General features: G+C 38.4%; 1 protein-coding gene across 1 annotated transcript in view; it reads right to left on the bottom strand.

Moving 5' to 3' along the window:
- Window positions 1-22,495, bottom strand: part of zcchc24 (zinc finger, CCHC domain containing 24) — an 87,694-nt gene that overhangs the window by 62,129 nt on the left and 3,070 nt on the right. The window contains exon 2 of the mRNA XM_033979448.2: window positions 11,289-11,489. Coding sequence (XP_033835339.1) covers window positions 11,289-11,489 — 201 coding nt within the window. The remainder of the gene's footprint in view (window positions 1-11,288; window positions 11,490-22,495) is intronic.

The raw sequence follows: 22,495 nt of genomic DNA, 5'->3' as shown, positions 1-22,495 counted from the left end.
ATGCAAGATTACTCAAACATGTGTGAATAAAAGAAAACTCCAGGTACGTTTTCGATGAGGTAACCACATTCTAACGCTCACAAGAGTCCCTTAACTTTTAATGATTTGTGTTTTCAGTAGTTCCTAGTTCACAGTGTACATTTTAAACAGATCCAGGAGCATTAACATTTAAGAGAAGATTGAAATATGAACCATGAAACACAAGACTCACATGCTTTTCAGAACATATTTACATGAGTATAAACAGGGTGAGCAAGTTTCTTTCCATAACAAGACAATCAGTGTCAGTTCAAATTTGGACTTCATTTTGAACGTAAAGGCTCTGCGGGTTTAGTGTTCACCCACCGACCAGTGCGTAACAGGTTCCAACCTCATCCAAGTGCATAAGGATGTTGTGCCACAAAGAAGACACTTAATTACCTTTCTCATGTTAAATCAATCTGCAACATGGAAGGGAAAAATAACATTCAAAAGCTGTAATGAGACCAATGTGCTGAGATTTGCCCTCGGGAATAAAAAAAAGTTATTCTGATTGAGTCATATGTGTTGTTAAAGTATAAATTTCTACACATTTTTAGGAGAGACTTCAGACACCAGATGGGCCATATACTCTACTTGATACTGCCATTACCCTATAGCAGTCAGATTTGTAATATAATATTTAGCTGGGCAAATGTCTGAAACTCATTTACAGATATGAGGCAGATTTATTTAAGAGTCACGACAAAGGAAATGAGTTCTGCCTTCAAAAGATGCTCTTTCCCACAGTGCAGCGTGGGCCGGCGCGTCATAGTAAATAACAAAGTTGACATATTATCTTGTCCCTGACTCCCCAAATCACAATAAACTGACAAATCAAAACACAATGATTACACAATGACCCCAGCACCACTGCCAAACACATTAAAGTGAGACGTAATGAGGAACTGTTACACACAGGGTTTTGAGTAGTTCAGAAAAAGTGAAACATCATTACATTTTTTAATATTTTTTTTTATTTGACTAAAATGCTCTGCCAAAAGTGTCAAAATATAACAAAATTACTCTATAGGTTAAAATGGTTTAGGGAAAGAAACAACATAAACATTCAGATTTTATATTGTGCTAGTGTCAATAATTCAGATTATCATTATTTGTGTCTAATAATTACACAAAAATAAGAAAATAATGCACTGAAACCAGTCAGGAACTTCAGAAACACATTAAATTATGTAGACTTGCAAATTAAGGTGAGGCTAAAAGTAGGTAAAGTCCACAGTCACACAAAAGTCCTGAAGTCAAATAATTGGGTTAAATTAATTCAATAAACCCAAACTCTAGTGAAAACTACTTCAAATTCAGAATTCAAATCCTTTTCAGTTTTGTCTGTGCTTATTCGGTGACAGCGCCTGGTGAAGGACAAACACACACAGCCTACATCTGTCCACATTAGAGAGTGTGACTGGGTCAGTAGTGTGAAGATGGTTTTACAGCGTCTGCTGTTACGGCACGTTACAGCCCCATTTGTCACCGTGGAGACAGGCCTCTGCTACTGGACGTGTGGGACTCATCACTGCTCTGGCATTTGGTTCAAATGAGAAGAAGATACAAGACAACAGGCAGGGAAAGTAAAGAAAGAGGAATACGACTAAGCAACTTTCAGACAAATGATCTTTTCTTAGTGGAGTATCTAAGAGTTTCAGGGTATTTGGAAATTAATACCGTTGTCACTAAAAATATTGATTAAATTTCAAAACAACTTCTATGCATGTTTGTCACATTCCTGTTTAAAGGTGCCATTTTAAGAACCTTTCACCATTCAAAAGATAAAATATTTAGTTCTGAATTGTAACAGTTATGGTAACATGCTAATGCATCAATCTGAAACCTGTGGATATCATTTTAATGATGAAAAGTCCTCAAAACAAAGCCTATAAACAGGAAGCTGAAACCCATGAATAGGACAGATTGTGTCAACATTTAACAGCATTTGATGAGCTCAGAAAGTCACATCTTTGTTCGTGACAAATGGCCTATATATACTTTACATAAGTGGAATAGTTTTGTCAGTGTTGAGTTTTTGCATTGAGAGAAACATGAATCATATTCACTTAGTATAACAAAAATAGAGGTTACTTGTGTTTTATTCATGTTATTACTCAACTGTATAAATTACAGCGATGCAAAAGTCAACAGTTCACTGTTTCTATATTTGGAAGTCAAGTCAAGTCAAATGTATTTATAAAGCACATTTAAAAACAAGCACTGCTGCTCAAAGTGCTACACAATATAAAGTGCAATCTTATGGAACAAAACATGCAAAAATACAACAGCACACAACAAATACAGTACAGAACAGTGGAAGAACAAGAGGAGAATACTACAAACTAAGACCAAAACACAGCAGGGAATATATGAAGAGAACTGCCCTCGATGTAGCAACTCATTTAAGAGTGGGACAACAGAGGGTCTGAATGAGTTTGGAAAAATACAGAATTGCATTTTTTCTGACAAGTAATCACGTTCAGATTAGTGATTTTAATTCTGAAATAAAAGCACACATTTTACCAAGGAGCACTGACACTGAAACTGAAACTGAAATATGAACTAATACAATACAATACAACTAATACAACAATCCTTATTAGTTATTAGGTCAAATACAGTCAGATTTACCCCGTCACACAATCCAATCATAACATATTTGATTATTATAGATTCAAATGTCCCTGTTACACTGTGAACAGACACTATATGAGACTGATCCAGACATATCCAACCATCAGTGGAGCATGTCTTCACTGCATGTGCTTTTCCCATCTACAGAAAATCACCATAAATAATACAAGTTATATATACACCTCCCACTGCCTCTGTAACACAATGGGACCATTATGGACAATGATAGAAGGGGCTTTATATGCGGATCAATGCTTTTCATGTGTTTCTGATCAGTCCTGACTCTTCCAGCTCTCCTTTAAAAACATACAGCGAACATTCCATCTGCAATGCAATCAATTAATACATCAGACATGAATAATATGTTTACACACTAGATTTGACCTCGTGCATAAGTTACTGAATGTTGAGCTAACTGTCTAAACACACATACAGAGTCATCATACGAATGGGGTGTGTCTGGGGAGCGCACGACAGCCCGGGAAGAGACTTGTAGTGAGACAAATATGGCCGCCCACGCCAACCTGCAAAAAAACTTTTCCACTTGTTAATCTTTCTAACGGGAGACACTGCAGCGCCGTGTCACTCAATGCATCATTTTGATATCAGAGGCGGGGTCATCTGGTAGAAAAGTTGAAGGCGGTGTACGTGATTTTTACTGTCCTAAAAACGAGAAAAACAGAACTGGTTCATCTTAAACGGTTTGCAGTGGTCCAAAGTTATTCCTCACTGACCTTAGGCATTCCGAGTATCCTATTTATTGACCATGATGAGTTTATAATGTTATTCACAACTTTCAGAGGAGGCCAGAGCAGAGTTTTGCCATCAAGGTTACACTAACAACAACTAGCATGCTAACAGTGGACTAACTGGTTCACAAGTATAGTACAAGTATATGGCTTTATAATTGGATGCAGTTTCATTTTGACCCCAAGAACTGCTTTTACAACACATCTGTATGGAGTAAAAAGAGAAACATGATCTTTTATTTGAACAATTATAAAGCAAATGGTGTTTTTTAAAGTGAAATGGTGTTTTTGGTGTTTTTTCATAAATTTTCAGAATAATTTTCAAAACATCATATAGCCCACCACTTTACCTCGCCTAAAACTGTGTATATGGTGTTTTTGTAACATTATCTACATTCATTTCTTGGCAATTTTAGCAACTTCCTGGACAAAAACATCAAAGTCGATGTTTGGCTTTGTTCATATGCAATTTCCAGTAGCTGGTGACATTACAAGAGACTGTCCTGATTATAGCTAGGTGTTTCTGATTACAAACACCTAACACAGCTGCAGGGGCGGAGTTTGAAATGTGAAAACCAATCACACTGTTCCTCATATGTCCAGACCCCGCCCCTTCTCCTCTTCATCAGCTCTATTTGAAATGTGGTTGGGGGAGGAGTTTAGGTGTTTAGTCCCTCTTTAAAGCTACCTTAAAGCATCAAGTTGATTTGATTCTTCAAATGTGAATCCTGTTCCCTCCTCCCCTCACCTGGCCTTTGTTCAGACTCACCTGGACTCTCTGGTCTTCTTCTGTCAGGACAAAGCAGTAAAGTAGACAGCATCTAGTGGTGACAAGTGAGAATACAACAGGGGCGGGTCGACTAATCTAATTACAACTGGTAGCTTTAAGTCAAATCAAAAATGTTATGTGCTTGTTTATCTGTAATTTCACTCATCTGAACTAAACTTTTCTTTCACCCGGACTTGAAAGCTGAGTTCAAGTGGAAGACACGTTGGACCTGAGCCAAAGTGAGGCGACCGGGGGCATTCTGCTCATAACTGGGGGAGCGACCTCATTTTCCCAATAAAAGAGCGTTTACATAACACCTCTGCCCCAGCTGCTGCCAGGCTCACCGCTCTCACTGCACCACCGGCACTCAAACTGAAAAATCCCCCTTTCAGCGAACACACCGCGCTCCAGTCCTTCTGCATGGCCCACGACTAAAATAGAAGTAATGCAAGAAGACTTTGACAACCGCAGCCGTTTCATTAAGAGCCTATTGACTGCGAAGTATGTGGAGGGAAAGAGAGAGGGGGATACAGGAAAAGACAGAAGGATGAGCTGTTATAGATAATAGACTACATTCAATAGCTAACAACAGGAGCTGATCTTACTGCGATAGGAAGAAGAAGAGTAAAAATAACACTAAACTAAGAACATTAGGTCAAATAATATTGTAAAAATAAAAAGTGGCCCTCCAAATAATAACTTAAAGCCTAAAAAATCTTGTGTAAAAGTACTATTAGTTTACTCGAAGTTGTGTTTTGATTGATTCATGCATGTTGAGCAATCCTGTTTGACGCTTAAGTGCTCTGAAAATGTCAGTTTTCACCTACCCCCTGTCGATGCCCAGGGCTCTGTTCTTTCTTATATGAATATGTGAAAAAATTTGACTCGGGGTTATGAATGTGAGGTTCAAAAAGGTAAAGGTTGCTTGGATAGTTCTGCAGTTTTGAATAGTTTTCTGTTATTAAGTCATTTTAGATCCACTTTGCTGTCTACTGTGTGCTATATAATGCTCAATTGTTTAGTCCTAACCCTAATCATCCAAGTAAAAATGCAAAAGTACAAGTATTTTCAAATGTTAAGTAAAGTAAATAATAAAATAAAGGTACCTGAGTAATAAAATCTGAATACTGCCCATCTCTTCTCTCAAGATTTGACCTCACATAAAAAGTGATTGAGTTTGATGCATTCGAGGAGCACTGATGTCTAGACAGACTGGCCACACTGGTGCCATGACTCTCCCTCTCAGTCGCACCACATTGTGATCCAGGGCCCTGGTTCTTCTGAATGGCACAAGCCTCAGTCTCTGGCACAAGAAGAACCAAGCCATTAAGAGCTGGGTCGCTGACGTATGGTGATGAAGCCTTAATGTTGACTTTGCTACTGCTTTTGTTTGATGCCAGCTAGATTTTAAGTTCATAAAACAGCAATATTCACAAAGAGACTTCGTTATCTAGAAATGTCAGATGGCTTTACTGAGAGGCGTGGGCATAGAGTGAGACATGATGGATACTAATGGCAACACAAAGCTGACAGTAAATTAACTTAATGACAGCATACGATAAGAAATCTGTTAACATCTGGTAGTGCGCTGAGAAGTGAAGCAGTTTGTATCAAGATAAACACAATGGCAACTCTGGTGGTAAAGTTGCTGAGCTGTGTTGGTACTGACATGATTAGAACAAGTCTTTACCGAGGAGCTTCATGAGTTACGACACCATCACATGTTCTGAACTTTGACGAGGAATTCAAAAAGTCCATTTACATTAGTTTGGTTTTATTGTCTTGCCCAAGGACACAACAACAGCAATCACGTGTGGCATCTGAAATCGCACCGCCAACCCGTGGGTCAACGAATCTGCGCACTCGACCAATTATGTTTCTGTTTACCTTCGGATAAACCTTTGGATCAGCGAACAAACGACTGAGCTACTGTCGTTCATTGTAACATACTGTACCGCACTCGGCTCATCTGGTTGTTATTTAAGGAGCTGTACATCATTTTTACTTCTTTTTATACTGTTTATTCACTGTAATGATTTCATAAGCACATTCCACAACTTTTAGAGACCAGTGCACAGTTTTTCCATCACCAAAATGTTAACAACTACCATGTTAACGGCGCTACTTCCACTTTGGAAATGCAGCTAGTTAAAAGAAGAAGAAGAAGAAGAAGTTAGAGGAGCTGATCTATCTGTACTTGAGCAAAACTAATTTTACTTTATTACATCAAAATATTCATGTACACAACCCCTTTAAGATGAAAAAATACCATTCATTTTTGTGGCAGTGATACGGAAAAACTGTGCTTGTCTTCACAAAGTGTCTAAATGACAAACTCAGGATCTCTCCGTGAGGCAGGAACCCTCTGTTTGTGTTGGCATCGCACCCTTAGACTGGACAACGTATTAACATAACCTCCCTGCTCTTACTCTACAAAAATCCACTGCAGCCAGATAGCACTAAGCCCCGTGTAAAACGACTATAATCACTGCTCAAATGAAAACCACCTTGTGTTTGGAAAAAGTGCAAATTTCTTACGTCTGTTAAAATGTTCCTAAACCAATCCCCATGACACATCTGTTCTTTGGGTTATTAGAAGAAGCCCGCAGTGCCCCTGCCAAGGCGTGTACTGACAGGTGAGTGAGCAGTACAGTAAGTGATGTAGCACGAATGAGCAGGAAGTTTATGAGAAAACGGGCCCATGAGAGAGCTAAATAAGCGCGATGGTGTTGAACTGTGGAGGTGTGGGGCCATTTTGGATTCTTCTCAGCTTTTCAGACTAACTGTTAAAGTGGTTAAAAACAGCTCACTGGTCTGTGTAAGATCTTGTCTTTTTCTGATTTTTATTATCTTGCTCTATTTTTTGGAATTGTAATCTAGTTCACAGACCATTTTTTTAAAGCATATCCAGGAGCATTTATATTTGATTATAATTATTGAGGCATAAATACACAAATTGTGTAGTCAAACCTATTTTTGAAGAATAAATAGTGAAATACTACAATAATGGATTCTTCCATTAACTACATAAATGGTCACATTTTTATATAGAGCTTTTCTACGTTTAGACTTTAAATCAGCTCTGCTTGTGAACAAGTCTCTCCATGGACCAGCACCAAAGAACATCTCACACTGTGAGGACTTCAGGGACTGGCCTCCTGCTGGTGCCCAGAGTCAGAACTAAACATGGAGAATCAGTGTTTCAGTTTTATGCAGCTAAAACCTGGAACAGTCTTCCTGAAGATGTGAGACAAAACAGTTCTGTTTATCTGTGAATATGACTGAAAGGTTTTTATTATTCTGCACTTTTCTACTTAAATGTTAATTGTATGATGATTATTTGTGATTTGATTTGTTGTATTGTGATTTTTAATGTCTTTCTTAGTACTTTGAATTACCTTGTGTACGAATTGTGCTGTACAAATAAACTTGCCTTACAATCAAGAAACCACTCATTCATTAACACACACCAGTATCAGAGGAGTGTTGGCCCAAGGACACAACAACAGCATTTATCTATGGGATACCCACCAACTTGTGGGTCTGTGGATCTGATCGCTCAACTAATGATGTTTATGTCAAGAACGGGATTCGAACCGTCAACCTTCATATCAGTGGACAAACACTCTACCAGCTGAACTACTGTCGCCTCAGATTAAATTTACATGTGATTTTATTCAGTTGAATCTAGTTTTGCTATTTGTACAGATTTATATCTTGGCAGACATTTTTACACAACCTACTGCAGGTGCAAAGGACATCACTTGAATAATTAAAGGAACAATTGCAAAATATTCAAACTTATCCCTGTATTTTCACTTCCAACTTCCTCCATAAATGCAAGACAGATTTAATTTACAACGACCCACCGGAGAGCGTTAGCGCGAAAGTATACAATGTGTCCAATGAAAAATCCATATGGAAAATGATTGAACGAACTGCACCATTTATATACACCTGTCGCATATTGGGTAACATATGATTGGAGCTGGGATCAGAAGGGAAACGCGATGTATACGACGCATTGTATTGGACTGGACCTATATATTCTCATTGGAGTTGTCTATATGATGATCTAATTCCCATACATTGGTTGGTTGGCGGTCTCACAGATTTTTCATCAGTACACTGGTCTTTCACACACCTCCAGGGACGCAGCATAAGTCAGAGAGTTGGTCGAAGCGTTTTCATATCACATCTGTTCACCATTACAATCCCATCGAAATAGGCAGGGCTAGGGCTAGGCCAGTGCCGCTCTCTCAAACTAATGGAAAAGAGAGAATGATTATGGCCGATGAGCGAAATGAAAACATGGTGCACGATACCACAATTACGAGCAATTTTGCTTGTCTTATTGAATCAAAACATGACATTTTTCCCTCGACAAAAGTTTAGCAAACATAACATTTCACAAAAACACATTTCCATGACACAAAGCGTTTGTTTGGTCATTGATCTGAAGTGAAGATGAAAATGAGAAGTAATGCAACTAAACAAACAAAGACAACAATTACATATTTAAGGTTCATTCAGTAATTTTTCAGATGGAGGTTTATCGCCCTGGAGATGTTATGTTTTACTTGGAATGTTCCACAGTATGGCATTAATGGCTTTAAACTTTGCCCACAACTTCAAACTCCGCCCCCTGCAGTGTTTGTAATCAGAAACATCTTGCTTTAATTAGGCCTGTACAGTGTTATGTTACATAGTACTTGAAATTGCAGTCGCCACTGGAGGCAGCACGCTCAGGTGTTGACTATGAATAGTAGACAATACTATTAATTATTACATTATTATTAATTATTATTTATTGGTGAATAACATGCATTCTTACTGTGAGCTGGGTCTCAATCATAGAGTTATGTTTTAGCATCCTGGAACATTTACCCACTAACCTGGGGGTTGGTGGTTCAAACCCCATAACAGTGGTCCCTTGTTTATCGCAGGAGTTACATTCTAAAAATAACCCGCAATAGGCGAAATCCGCAAAGTAGTCAACTTTATTTTTTACAATTATTCTATATGTTTTGCAGCTGTAAAACCCCTCACCACACACTTTTCTCACACAGGCATTAACATTTTCTCACATTTCTCTCTTGTTTAAACACTTTCAAAGTTCAAACCTTCATAGGAGCCTTTGTTGGTGCAGAAAGTTTCCTCGACATTGTTTTCTCTATACATACTGTATATAGAAAACACGTAAGCAGGCACAATTCCAGTATGCACGCTTTGTATTCACTATTACTGCAGCCTCTAGTGCACTATAGTATAACCATTGCAACATATTGGCCTCACACCATTTTCCATTTTAAAGATACACTGTGTAACTGTGGAAGATCAGCACCTACTTGTTTTCATGGAGATATTATTGCACTGCCTGGAACTTTCCATAGTCTGGCATTAAACTTATCTACCTCCATCACAAGCAAGTGGCACCACCAAGGCAAGTTACAGGTAAGATCTATGGAAAGACACCTCCAGTAAGAACGCAATGTTTCCTTAAGTATTTTTGTCACCAGTAACTGAATAAGATGCCAGGTGGATAACATTAATTTCATACAGTGGAACTTTCCAAACAAAGCAATAGGATATCCATGGAGACAAGCAGACAACCCCCCTCTTTAATCCCTAGTACTATGGTCATTTGTAACCAGCGTCCCGTCTGTGTCTCTATGTGATGACTTTCAGTGACAGCAGCTGGGGCCCTTCGCCTTTGGTCACACTCTGCTGCCGATCTGACCCCTGCTCCTCTCTGGTTTAATTTGACAGCTCCACTCTTAGCCTTGCATTCATACTCACATCCTTACAGTGCACGACACAAGCTAGGTCAACCTACAAATCACCATGGTTTAAAAATATTCAGCCGTTTAAAAAAGATACATGGACAAACTTAGCCGGACAGCCTCCCCGATCTCTGTTTTATTTATAGTGTTTGTAAGGGATAGTTTGGGGCAGTTGCGGCAGTTAAGATGCACACAGACACACACACATTCACACACACATGACTGCAGAAGACAGTGGACAGCCTGTTTAACAAGTAGGTCAGAGCCAAGCAGAGAGAGGGAGTGAGGGACAGAGAGAGGGAAAGAGAGAGATAGGGAGAGAGGGAGAGAGGGAGAGAGGGAGAGGGAGATATATACAGGAACTGGCTGCAACATTAAGGGCCATCACACACTGCTATGAAGGGATAAGACTCACTATATTAGTGTCATGTTGAGTCTATGCATTTTATCAGCACATTAAAATAACATTAATTTGGATTTGGTTACTCAATATTTAAAGATGGACTATGTAACTTTTTAGTTCGAGGGTCATCCGCCACAACCTTTCTCCATGGAGGGGTTACTGCTTTACCTGGAATGTTCCATATGTTAATGTTAAGCTTATCTATCTCCATGGAGACCAGGTAAGATCTGTGCAGTGATTGTTAGATATAAAAACATGTTGAATAAATGCAAGATAAATAGATTTAACTCTATTGTGAGGAACATTCCAGACAAAACAAGATATCTCCATGGAGACAAACAGGAGACGGATGCCCCTACCAGAAAAGTGAACTTTTAAACCTGGGTTATTAGCGAGGGCATTATGGTGGAATTCAAGCCTTGCATTGTACTGGGCTGGACAGATATTAGTTGCCATTTGTGCAGCACACACTGAAAGTCATTGGAAATTGAAGTACATTTTTTCACAGATTTTACAAAATAAAAAATACAAATATTTGTTGAATTTATGTGACTTTTAAGTTCTACGTATCAGACATGTGAAATGACTCTAACATGGCCCACAAAAGTGCAGAACTATTATTTATAACCTTATTTGGTAGTTTACAATACAGTTTGTACCCTGTTTCAATTTTTTTCAGTTTGAATCAGCTCTTTTTGCAGCATTTTAATCTATATTTTGCAAATATACAACACAACAATCACAATACTAACTGTTTTTCAATCATCTGTCCTCCTCACACACACGACCTACGACTCTCAACTACACAGACGGCACATTACAGCACACAGTATACACCCACACTCCAAACTCATTCACTGACAGCCCTACATTAGATGTGACTATAGGCTCACTGTGGCGTCATGTGTGCGGCGGCCATGTTTTACCTGGGGGCAGTCTTTGATATAGTGTCCCTTGTTGAAGCACAGGTGGCACAGGTAGTTGGGTGGGGGTCTCTTGTTGGGTTTTCGGGGCTCGGAAGACAAAGACAGGTCGGAGAAGTGGTCCGTCAGGGAGTTGAGCCCATCCACGATGTTGTTGAGGGAGCCGTAGGGAGACACGTTCTTGTAGACATTGTTGTTTAAGGCCTGGAAAGTAAGTGTGGAAATATCGTAAGAATAGTTATAAAGTATTTATTTATATTGGCACATCTGACAAATATAAGTAAAGACCCATTTAGTGAAGTGAAAATTAAAAACTGGCAAACAAAAAAGATAAAGAAAAAAGAGATTCTATGGATTTCTACTTTATTATTTTATATTTTTTCTTCTTAAAATTAGGTTTCTGCCTAAAAAAAATCACATTCACATATTTTCTTATTTTTCCTTTATTTTTACCGTCAGTGTCTATTAGTGAGTTTCAGGGAACTGGTAACTGGGATATTTCCCAGATTTGACTGGAAAATTGAGCAAGAACTCAAATTGTTAATTCCTGTGAACTGGGCGATGATGGAGGGACTTTACATATGAGATTAACTGTGACGTATTACAACAAAGTAATCACTGTCACCAGCACAGCAGTGGAGGGACAAGCTACTACTCATGCTTCACCGCAAAAAGGTTCCGGGTTCGATCCCCGGGTCATTCAAGCCTTTTTGTGCTGAGTGAACATGTTTGTCCCTGTGTGTTGGTGGGTTTCCTCCAGGCGCTCTGGTTTACCACATCAACCCAAAAAATTCACCATAGGTAAAATCCTCCAGCTGTCGTCCTGACCAAGCCAGAAATAAAGTGTAACCTTAAACCTTGTTATATTAGTTGTTGTTGTTTTAGGACTACAGATGGAAAGTAGCATTATGCTAAATCTGGTGCAGCCATCATTCAATGTAACTGCACATTGTCCTTTAAATAAATAAAGTAAAGTAAAGTAAAAAGTCCACCTGAGAGGTTGCACCACATAAACAATGTAAACATTGTTACAGGTTCAATCTGACATATTTAAAATACAATATTTAATGTATTTAATTCATTAACATGTATATTTCTTTAGCTTGCAGTTTAGCACCAGATCAGGTTGCTGCAAACTACACTGAAACACACATGTTTATGTCTGTTGGCTGGGTCTGTTAACCACACTAAGTGTGAACTGTGCCTGAATCATATTTTGCATTATCATTCAGGCCCCTAAGGTGTGTTCTCACACCTATAGCATACTGGCTTTCACTATTGTTTTCTTTGTTTTGATTTAGGTCCGAGGATGGAGTTATAAATAGGAGATAAATGATGTCTAAAGCCCCCTCAGGCACAGTGCACGTGTAGTTCAACAGACATAGACAACAAACACAAACAGGTGTGTTAGTTTCAGTGTAGTTAGTTTCAGTGTAGTTAGCTCCTCTCTTCACACAGATATAAAGCAGTGTCCACCAGCGATCTGACCAGAACTGAAAAAGCAACTTAGATGAGCAGCAAAACGTCTTCACTCAAAAACCAAAAACTTTTTGTTCAGCTGACAGGATTGAACTTTTCTTTTACTGCGTACAAGTGAATTCAGCTGGAACGCTCTGAGGTCGGAACTCATAACATCAAGTGGGAAATAACCCACCTCCGAGTTGCCCGGAACGCAGCTTATGAACAAGAGATATTCCAATCAGGACTTTTCTACACCATGGAAATATTTATAAAGTTTGAAAACAGGATGTGTTGCCTGGAAACTCACATGTCTTGGCTCATAAATCGGTATAAGTTATTTGGGTGTTGTGGTCAAAATACTGTGATGCATTACAAAGTTACCTACATCTCCACAGACTTCATCAGTGGTACCAATATTTATTAAAGTTCATATGACAGGTGGGATAGTAACTGTGGTAAATATTTATGTTAGTTTTAGATCTAAATAATGATTTGCCATGTATTTTTATTAGTCTAATCATAGCTATTGTGGAATATTCATCTATCTAACATTTTTAGCCGTTTTTTGCCGCATTATGGTTGCTAGGTAACAGGTATGGAATCACCTCTACGTACGTCATATGTATTGCCCGTGTCCAACCAGGAAGTACAATTATAAAGGTCACCCAGATTAAAAATCAATATTTGTAGTAAAATCATGAATATAAGTATGTTAACTCTGTTTTAGTGAAATGAATAGTCTAACCTGTCATATGCACTTGAACTATAACTTTTTATATTCCAGATCAAGCTTTTCACTGCCCTTTAAGTCCCCCCACCCTTCTATTCTGTGTGATCATTTCTCTCATTAAATTCAGAACATCTGGCGTGGGGCCCAGCTGTCCCTGTGAGCTGGAAAAGTACTGAGCAAATCCACCAGGAGACAAGCCCTTAGCAGAGGATGAATCATTGTAAACAAGGGGCCAGAATGCACCCTCTACCAGCCTGTAGATCGTCAACAATGTCACCACGCGCTGTTGGCACTTAACTAGCCGTGGTCAATGTGGATGTGTGCCCCCAGCGACACAGGGCACCAGTGCACAGCAGAGTCCCGGGCAGTTTGCACGAGATGCCTGCTGAATATTAAGCATGGATCAAGTGCAGTGAGATTTTATGGCGTCTTATTTGGTTCAATGGCAAAAGTGGTGCTGTATGATGTAAGTAACATGGTGACAAAGGCTACTTGACTCATGGAAGTAAGGCAGTTTATAGGCTTAAAACTACTGTCTGTGAGTTTATTTGATGTTTTTTTTACCAATCGATGGCAGACGTTAAACCTGTTCCCCCCTCTTGTCTCCCCCTCCCTTCACCTGGCCTTTGTTCAGGCTCTTCTGGGGTCTCTGGTCTACTTCTGTCAGACCAGAGGTGGCACTATGGTGGTACTATTAGACGGCAGTAATGTAGACTGCACCTAGTGGTGAAATGTGAGAATACAACAGGGCTGGGTCCGCCATTGTAATTATGAATGGTAGGTTAAGTTTATGTTCAAGGATGATATTGGCAAAATTGATTATTCCAATCACAATATAATGACAATATAACAGAAATTCATCTGAAATGTGCTTAAAAGTGCAGATAAATGTTGTGGTTGAGGCTCCAATATCATACACAAAATAAAAGGGCTGTAAAACTAACAAAATAGCAAATATGTCACTGTACACTTGGAAGATTAGGTTGCAAATTTCAGTTTCAGTTTCTCTTTATTTAAACAAAAAAAAAAGATGTTTATTATAGATGATAGAAAGTATTTTCTAATTTTCCACCGCACAATGTCCAGTTGAGAGTAGAGGACAAGATTCCCCACAGTAACGTGCACGTTAACTAGGGATGCGCTGATACCGATATATCGGGTATCGGTACCAGTATTCGCCAGTGTGCAGCCAAAACCGAGAGCCAATCCCACCGTGAGCACTGAGCAGTGAGGCGTTGACCATAAAGAGGCACATTTACTGTTCTACACATTAAGTCCAGCTTTAATCATATGTGACTGTCACGTGAGCTTTGGAAATATTTAGGGCTCTTAAAGGTTTTTATAGTTCACCAAGGACACCAGCGCAGGGCTTGTATTTACAATAGCAGCAGGCTCACATGGCTAAGGGCTTCTTTGCTTGTGCATTGTGTATTATTGTAAATGACAAACAAATTAAAGTGGTTAAAGGAAGATAACACTTACTGTTATGATAAAAGTGGCTCCTTAGGCCTTATCATGGGGCACAGTCAGCAAAGGCCAAGTAATAAATATTAAAGATACTTCCCTAAATTATACTGGAAATATACCCAAACTACAGTGATTTTAGTATAAATTTAAAACAGCCCCTCAAATAAGTATTCTAAAGAAAAGGTAGGCAGTACTGTAATTAAATTATAAATGATATAATGAAATAATGAATTGGACAATAGTAATTAATATTGGATAATGGGGTATATAATGATTTTTCTAAAAAAATACAGTAATTTACAGTAAGTACTGAAAATGATGTCCTCATACTCATACTCGTTTTGGAAAAAATAGCACCAGTGCACCCCTAACTTTAACCTATAATTTAAGCCTTACAGTGAGCATACTGGAGATGGGACGAACTTGAGAAGAGGAAGCACGTGCAACTCCACACGATCTGGTAATTTAACACAGTAACAACCTTACTCAGGCCCTAAGTCATTTAAGTAAGACGTCACTGTCAACTGTCACTTTATGCACAGACTGGTGACTCACATAAACACTGGTGACTCTGTTTGAGATGCATGATTTCAGGGAAGAAAGTCAAATTTGCCTTTTGGTTTTACTGTATTGTGATTGTGATTAGATATATGCTCACAAAGGTAGGATCATGGTCAGAGCATTCCAGGTGCATTAACATTTGAGACACGGCTCAAATATGAACTGATAAACTAATACAAGAAACTCATGCAATTCACAACATGTTTGTAGAGGTCTAAACTACAGGTACAGCAGTATTTTCTATATCACTTTCTATATCACTATTTTCTAAAACACATTTGTTCTTTGCAGTCTACATTCTATGATCTAAATAATAGACACATTTTCATATAGCGCTTTTCCACCTTTAAGGCACTTTAAATCAAGGAACCACACACATTCATACGCCAGTGTACACAGACTCTGGGGTCTAGGTGGGTTAAGGTTCTTCCCCACGGACACAACGACAGCATTCATCTGTGGGAGCTGGAATCGCACTGCCAACCTGTGGGTCATTGGGCAAACACTCACACATTTTTGATTTGATTGTAATATATAGTGTAGCCCTAACACTAATCCTCTAATATCACAGATTGTGCTACCCCAGTGCTGCCCGTGCACATGGACACAGTTTTCCATTATAATGAATTAAGTTTACCTACTGCCAAAACTTTTAGTCACACTGTTGCGGTCAACACTACATCATGCATTAAGAGTGTATTATGGGTGTGGTGCTAATGCTAATGCTAATCTGTGCTCTAATGTAGCTATATTTATTATTAATCCTCTGATTCAAATTACATGCCAGGGCATCAGGGAGCACTTAACATGAATAACTTACACATAGCACGGGGTTATAGCTCCTTTAGGGACACTCGTTTATGGTGGGGAAATTGCTCTAAAGTGCAAGTGTATCCTGAAATGTTGCACAGCCTATAACTTTTGGCATCTAGCTCCGGGACAAAATCCAACTTTTTATCTACAGAACATGCCTTGCCATCGCTAACCATCTGCAGCTTTATTACATGTAGTCGTCATAAATCATGCATCGCAGGTTTGCAGTTTCCCAAGTTTCCCAAGTTTTTGGAACGCGGCGTATCTTGTGAAAACAGACAGGATTTGATATGAAAAGCTGCTACTATTTTACAAGAAAATACAGTGTAGGCGTTAAGGCTTAGCGGTTTTGGCGTAACATCTAATTGCAGTTTTTTAAACAACCCCCCCCCCAAAAAAAAACAAAAACAAAACTGCAGTTGTGATTTGATATGTATTTTTTAAATACAGACAATGCACAGGCTGTCAAAACTATTAAAAAACAGATACTAATCAACGCTAAAACTAATACTCATTTGAGCCGGTATTAATACTAAAAAAGTCACATTCACAGAACAAAAATGAACTAAGAGACATGGACGAGTATACGCCCGTGGACCACTATGAACATACCTGGACGACTGAGCGATTACACAGATATAAAAACACATGGGAATATAAAAGAAAGTACTACTATTTAATGTTGAAAATCAAATTCTGTTGTCTACATAAAGAGCGTTGAATATCGAGTCTATTCCTTTGTATCCAATTCGAGTTTGAATTGTTGTTTCACTAGCACAGAAAAAATGAACTGCCGAACTAATATAAGAATTACATGCATGTTACTTCAGTAGAAATATGTCAGAAAACTACAAAAAAAAAAATCACTTGAGTAAATGTAACTGATACCCACTACTGCATATTATCTAAATGCATTCAAAATAACTATATCTACTTATCATCCAAAAGAACAACATTTTTTTAGGCTCAGTATTTATCATGTGTACTTTTTATTTTATTTTTTTTACTTTGACTTTTTTGACTGATTCTGATGCTACAATGAGAATAAAAACAGTCTTTCTTTAGACAATAGAAAGCGATTTTCAACATTAAATCATAGTACTTTCTTTTATATTCCCATGTGGCCTTATATCTGTGTAATCCCTCAGTCGTCCATAGGTGTAGACCACGTGCTAGTCTATGTGTCTTATACTTGTTCTGATACAGCTTAAAATCACTGTAAATCTATTCAGGAAACGTTCATTTCTGTCCTGTGAATGTGATTTTTTTAGTATCAGTACTTGTTTAAATGAGTACTAGTTTTAATCCTAGTTTTAGCATCGATTAGGATCAGATTTTCAATACTTTTGACCCTAATTTTATGTTTTTATAATGATTTTGTACATTTAGAAAAGGGTTCACTAGGATTCTCTTGCTTTAGGGTTTAGGGTATGATCATAATGCAGATTTTTTCATTTGTATATGTGAGTATTTGATTCATCTTTCATCACTAGTTGTCACCGTGTCTCCACAGTCGTTCCCTGACAGCCTAGAGGAAGCAGATTTCACACTCGTCTGCTAATGGCGGCCGGTCTGTTTGTTTATTTTGTCTACACGTGTGAGGGGAGGAGGGGGAAGACTCTGGATGTGACACGGGGGAGGGAGAGCTGGTGTTGTTTGCCCATTCCATTACCTGATTATGACAGGACTGGTAATGATGCTGTCTGCATAGGGGAGTGAGATAAACAGTTAGATATCAGGGTCATGCTAGTTTCACAGGTGTAAAGTGTGGAACAGCCAGGGGTAAGGGGTATCAAGTGACAAATAAAAAGCTGTTGAAATTGAGGTAGTAAATAGTGTTTTGTAGAAGCAGCAGTTTTGTGCAGTAGTTTATTGTAGCCAGTATTAGGGATGGATAGGTCTGAAACTATTTCATGCCACTAATACAATAAAAATAAAGCAGGATGATCTCAGTAAACCATTTTGAAAATACAGTATCGTTAAAAAGCCTGAGCTGCAGCAAATAAATAGCAGAAAGGACCCATAACTAATCCTGGAAGTGACTTTTTCATCCCTCTACAGCTCAAATTCAGAAAACTCCCCACTACTGCAACAAAAATAAATAAATAAGATGAATACTGAGGCCCAAAATATGTTGTTTTATCATGACAATAATCATTTGTGTAAATATACAGCCATGTAACGCTTTTCTCTACCGATCTATGTGTATCCAAGAGCTATTTGTTATTATTTTTAGTTCATATACTTGTTCTGGATTTTAAAAGCTAAACATCGGTATCAGCAAATATCGGTTATCGGTTGCAGCAGCAGGCCAAATATCGGATAACGGTAAATACATATCGGCACATCGTGGACCAGTGTGGACCAGTGTGCACCAGTGTGGTAATTTGGTCAAGATGTTTAAATTAATCAAGATCTGTCATTTCTAATCATGGGTCTTTTTTAATAGAGAGGTCCAGCCAAACCTAGTAAGTAAAAGCATGTGGTTTGGAGCAGAGTTCAGACTTTGGAAGATAAACAGGTTTGACTATTTTCATGTTAAAGGTGCGCTATGTAACTTTGCAGCTTGTCTCTACGGAGATGACACCGCTTTGCTCATTTATTCAATTACGGGAGTTTAATTGTTCAGAAACAGTTTGAAAAGCATGCTGCTAAATCTAACCTGGTTATGTCACCTGCTCTTCTTCATGGATATTGATAAGTTTATAGTGTGGGACATTCCAGATAAAGCAATAAAAGCACCATGGAGACAAGAACCCTCCCAGGAGAGGTACATTTCAATACAGATACATTTCAATTAACACTCAAAGCCATTTACAATTGTTGGGAAAAATGTAATCGAAAAATTTTTAATTGATTATTTAAAAAGTCCTGATCATCAAAAACTCCAAGTCACAGGTCACATCATTTAAGCAGAGTTTACTGATTATTTCACACACACAGCACTTACTCACTGGGCCTAGTGTAAATTCTCACAGCTAACTTTGAATTTGAAAGCATCATTTAAAATCGTGTTTATAAAAGCATATATGCACGCTCGAGTCCCAAATCATTAGTTCTTATGTTTGAGTCAAATCCCGTAAGTGACTTGGAAACTGAGTCACGAGTCTGGGACTGTACTTCTGTCTCTGAGACATAAAACCCTTTTCTTAATAAACAGTGACAACATAAAATGAGAGAAATGCAGCCAGAAGGAAGTGATGCTTCACATTTTGTCATGTACTCTAACTAACCATGGTGCAGTGTCATATGACTGTTATAAACTCATTTACGCCAAACATGAATCACTCTGTACAAACCTTTGCATAATATGTCTCCTTTAATCTACTGTGTCCAGGTCTTTCTGGGTCTCAGATGAATCACAACATTCTATAGGACGATGATTTTTATACAGATGCAGGGCAGATGGAGTTTAGGCTTCAGTCAGTGATCAAGTTCAACATGTGTGAATTTACCTTTGGGATATTTCACAGCAAAATACAATGTTTTCAGATGATACTTCGCAGCTGATGTGTGTGTGTGTGTGTAACTGAAGGCACTGCACTGTCTACTTAAGTTAGACTTTAATCTGAGCTTCATTTTAACACTTTGATCATATAGAACTGACTTACCACAGGTGAGCTGATTTTACAGTCACAATCTAGTTTAGTTTTTTAGTTAGTCACTCTCAAATTTTTGTTGAAAATCAAATGTGTAAATGGGACCATGAACCATCTTGAGTTTTCAGACAATCTAAAAACTTATTGGGGTGTATTTGCTAATGTGTGCGATACGTCACTATGGTAACATGGTCTGGTGTGGTGAACATTCCTCCATAGACACGTGCCCTTGCCTCATCTGGGAGTATGACATGATGACTCTACAATCTGAAAAACACCATTTCTGATATTTTCTTATGAATGAATAAAGGTTATCTAAGTGCAACTGTCTCTACATTTTATCAATCCAAGAGTTATAGTTGCGTAACTTTTTACCCATGTCTGTCTTCTCATAATAGGTGGGTAGAGTAGCCAAAAATGTTACTAAAATAGAGAAAGTAAGAGAAACATTACTTTAAAATAATATTCAAGTAGAAGTACAAAGTAGTGGTCCACGAAATGACTCAAGTAAGAGTAAAAAGTATTTGGGAAACTACTACTCAAGTAAAACAATCTGTTATTTTCAAAGGATAGACACAAAAATTAGACAAACTAAATCATATCTGAAGGAGCGCCGCAAGAAAAGGCCGTTACTTCACTAAAAATATTACTCAAGTAGGAGTAAAAGTAAAGTACTACCCACGTCTGCTTCTCATACTATCCTCCTTGTGTGTTACTGTTTTTAGGACACTACGTACCACTCCACCGCACCACTCACTCTCAATGTAAACTAGCCTTCATATTAATGGGTCTACTGCATCTGGAATGAAACGCGAAGGGCAGGAGAAGAAATATGTGTTTGTCCTGTCCGGGCGCTATCATCTCTGCTAGGGGAGTACGCAGGCACTTTCACAAATCCTTCAACAGCTGGAGATCCTTGCATAACATCAGCTAGCTATAAACACCCAAATGCATTTCAATATCGCTGTTATGTACACTTCACTTTTGATTTCTCATCTGATCGCTTGGTTTATTTTCCTTGGCGTCACAGATATAGGTTGCAAAACGCTTCTCGCCCCCTACCCGATTTTCAGTAAACTACTTCCAGACGATATGAGTAGGTTCATTTCATAAGGTTAGAAGAGTATGATGTCATTTTAACATACCCAGAGTGTGCATCCATGTTAAAGCAACACTGTGTAACATTCTGGAGGTAGCATCCTGCACGATTTCTTTAAAAACAAAAAGTTAAAGGTCCTATATTACACAAAAGTGACTCTTGTGAGCTTTAAGACGTGTTAGAATGTTGTTACCTCATCAAAAACATACATGGAGTTGTGTTTTGTTTCATTCACACATGTTTGAATAATCCTTTATTATTAGTTTTTCTACATCTCCAAAGCTCAAAATGCTCTGCTCCACCTTGTGATGTCATGAAGTGGTAGTTTTCAAGTTAACAGCTCCTTTCACCTTTTGTTTAGTATAGCTTGGCAATTCCAGGGCTGAAATTATCCAAATTATTCTAGTGAAGCTATCTGGAGTTTGAAAGCACAATGGAGCACTTCCTGTATTACAACATGACATCACAAGGTGGAACAGAGTGCTTTCTGTTTGAGAGAGCCTAAAAATGTGCCTAAGAATGTAAGGTTTGTGTGTTTAACATGATTGAAAGAAACAAAACACAACTCTGGGTATGTTTTTGGTGAGGAAACTATAACATATATGCAAAAAAAACATAATATTTCTCCTTTAAACTTAAAAACATACTTTCTCAACATGTTTTATGCCACACTGCAGAACATTATAGCCAAATGAGCAACATTTCTATGAAAACAAGAGTCATGTTTGTGGAAGGGCAAGCCCTCTCACAGTAAGGACGCATGTTTTTATACGTTTCTAAGGTTTTGCAATGGGGCTTTAAGTGAATTCAAATGTAGGGCTGAGAAATATGCTAAATCTCTTTTCTACTACCGTTACTATCTACTGTTACTTCAAAGATAATGTCAGCTCGAATGCTAAGGCGCTGCCCAACAAGGATAATGTTCCCACAACCTGGCAACACATATTTATACAAATTTAAAGACAAGCAGTGTAATCAAGATACTGGGAACGTTACCCTATGGCTTTTTATTAGGCTATTATTTCTAAAAGGTATTCATTGCGAGCGTTGTGTAGGCTGTACTGTTGTTTGGGACAAAAGGCAGGGTCACTGTAAACACATAAGCCGGCAGGATCAAGTTAGCGCCCAGTATACATTATCAGCATGTTACACCCTAAAATTACATTGGCCTGTAAAAATAGTGAACATGTAAACAGCAGGGCCTGATTTTGTGCGGGCTATTTGGAGAAGGCACAGTTGCTGCTGCGGCCGACTGTGCCTGGACAGATACAAGGCTGTCATGGCTGTAATTGACTGAATGTATAATGATAAGAGTTCTATGTGGGGGGAACAAGGTTAGATTAGAGCTGTGCAGTTAATCAAACTTTAACTGAGATTGTGGTTAAGTTATTTGTAACAGTTAATCATCATTTTGGGTGGTGGTGCTCTACAGCCAATCCTCTGTCAGTAAAACATGAGCTTTGGAGGAGAGTTCATTGGA

The sequence above is a fragment of the Periophthalmus magnuspinnatus genome, chromosome 15 (genome assembly GCF_009829125.3).
Source record: "Periophthalmus magnuspinnatus isolate fPerMag1 chromosome 15, fPerMag1.2.pri, whole genome shotgun sequence".
Classification (NCBI taxonomy): domain Eukaryota; kingdom Metazoa; phylum Chordata; class Actinopteri; order Gobiiformes; family Gobiidae; genus Periophthalmus; species Periophthalmus magnuspinnatus.
Note: the sequence above shows the minus strand (reverse complement) of the source record. Positions and strands in the feature narration are given on the sequence as shown.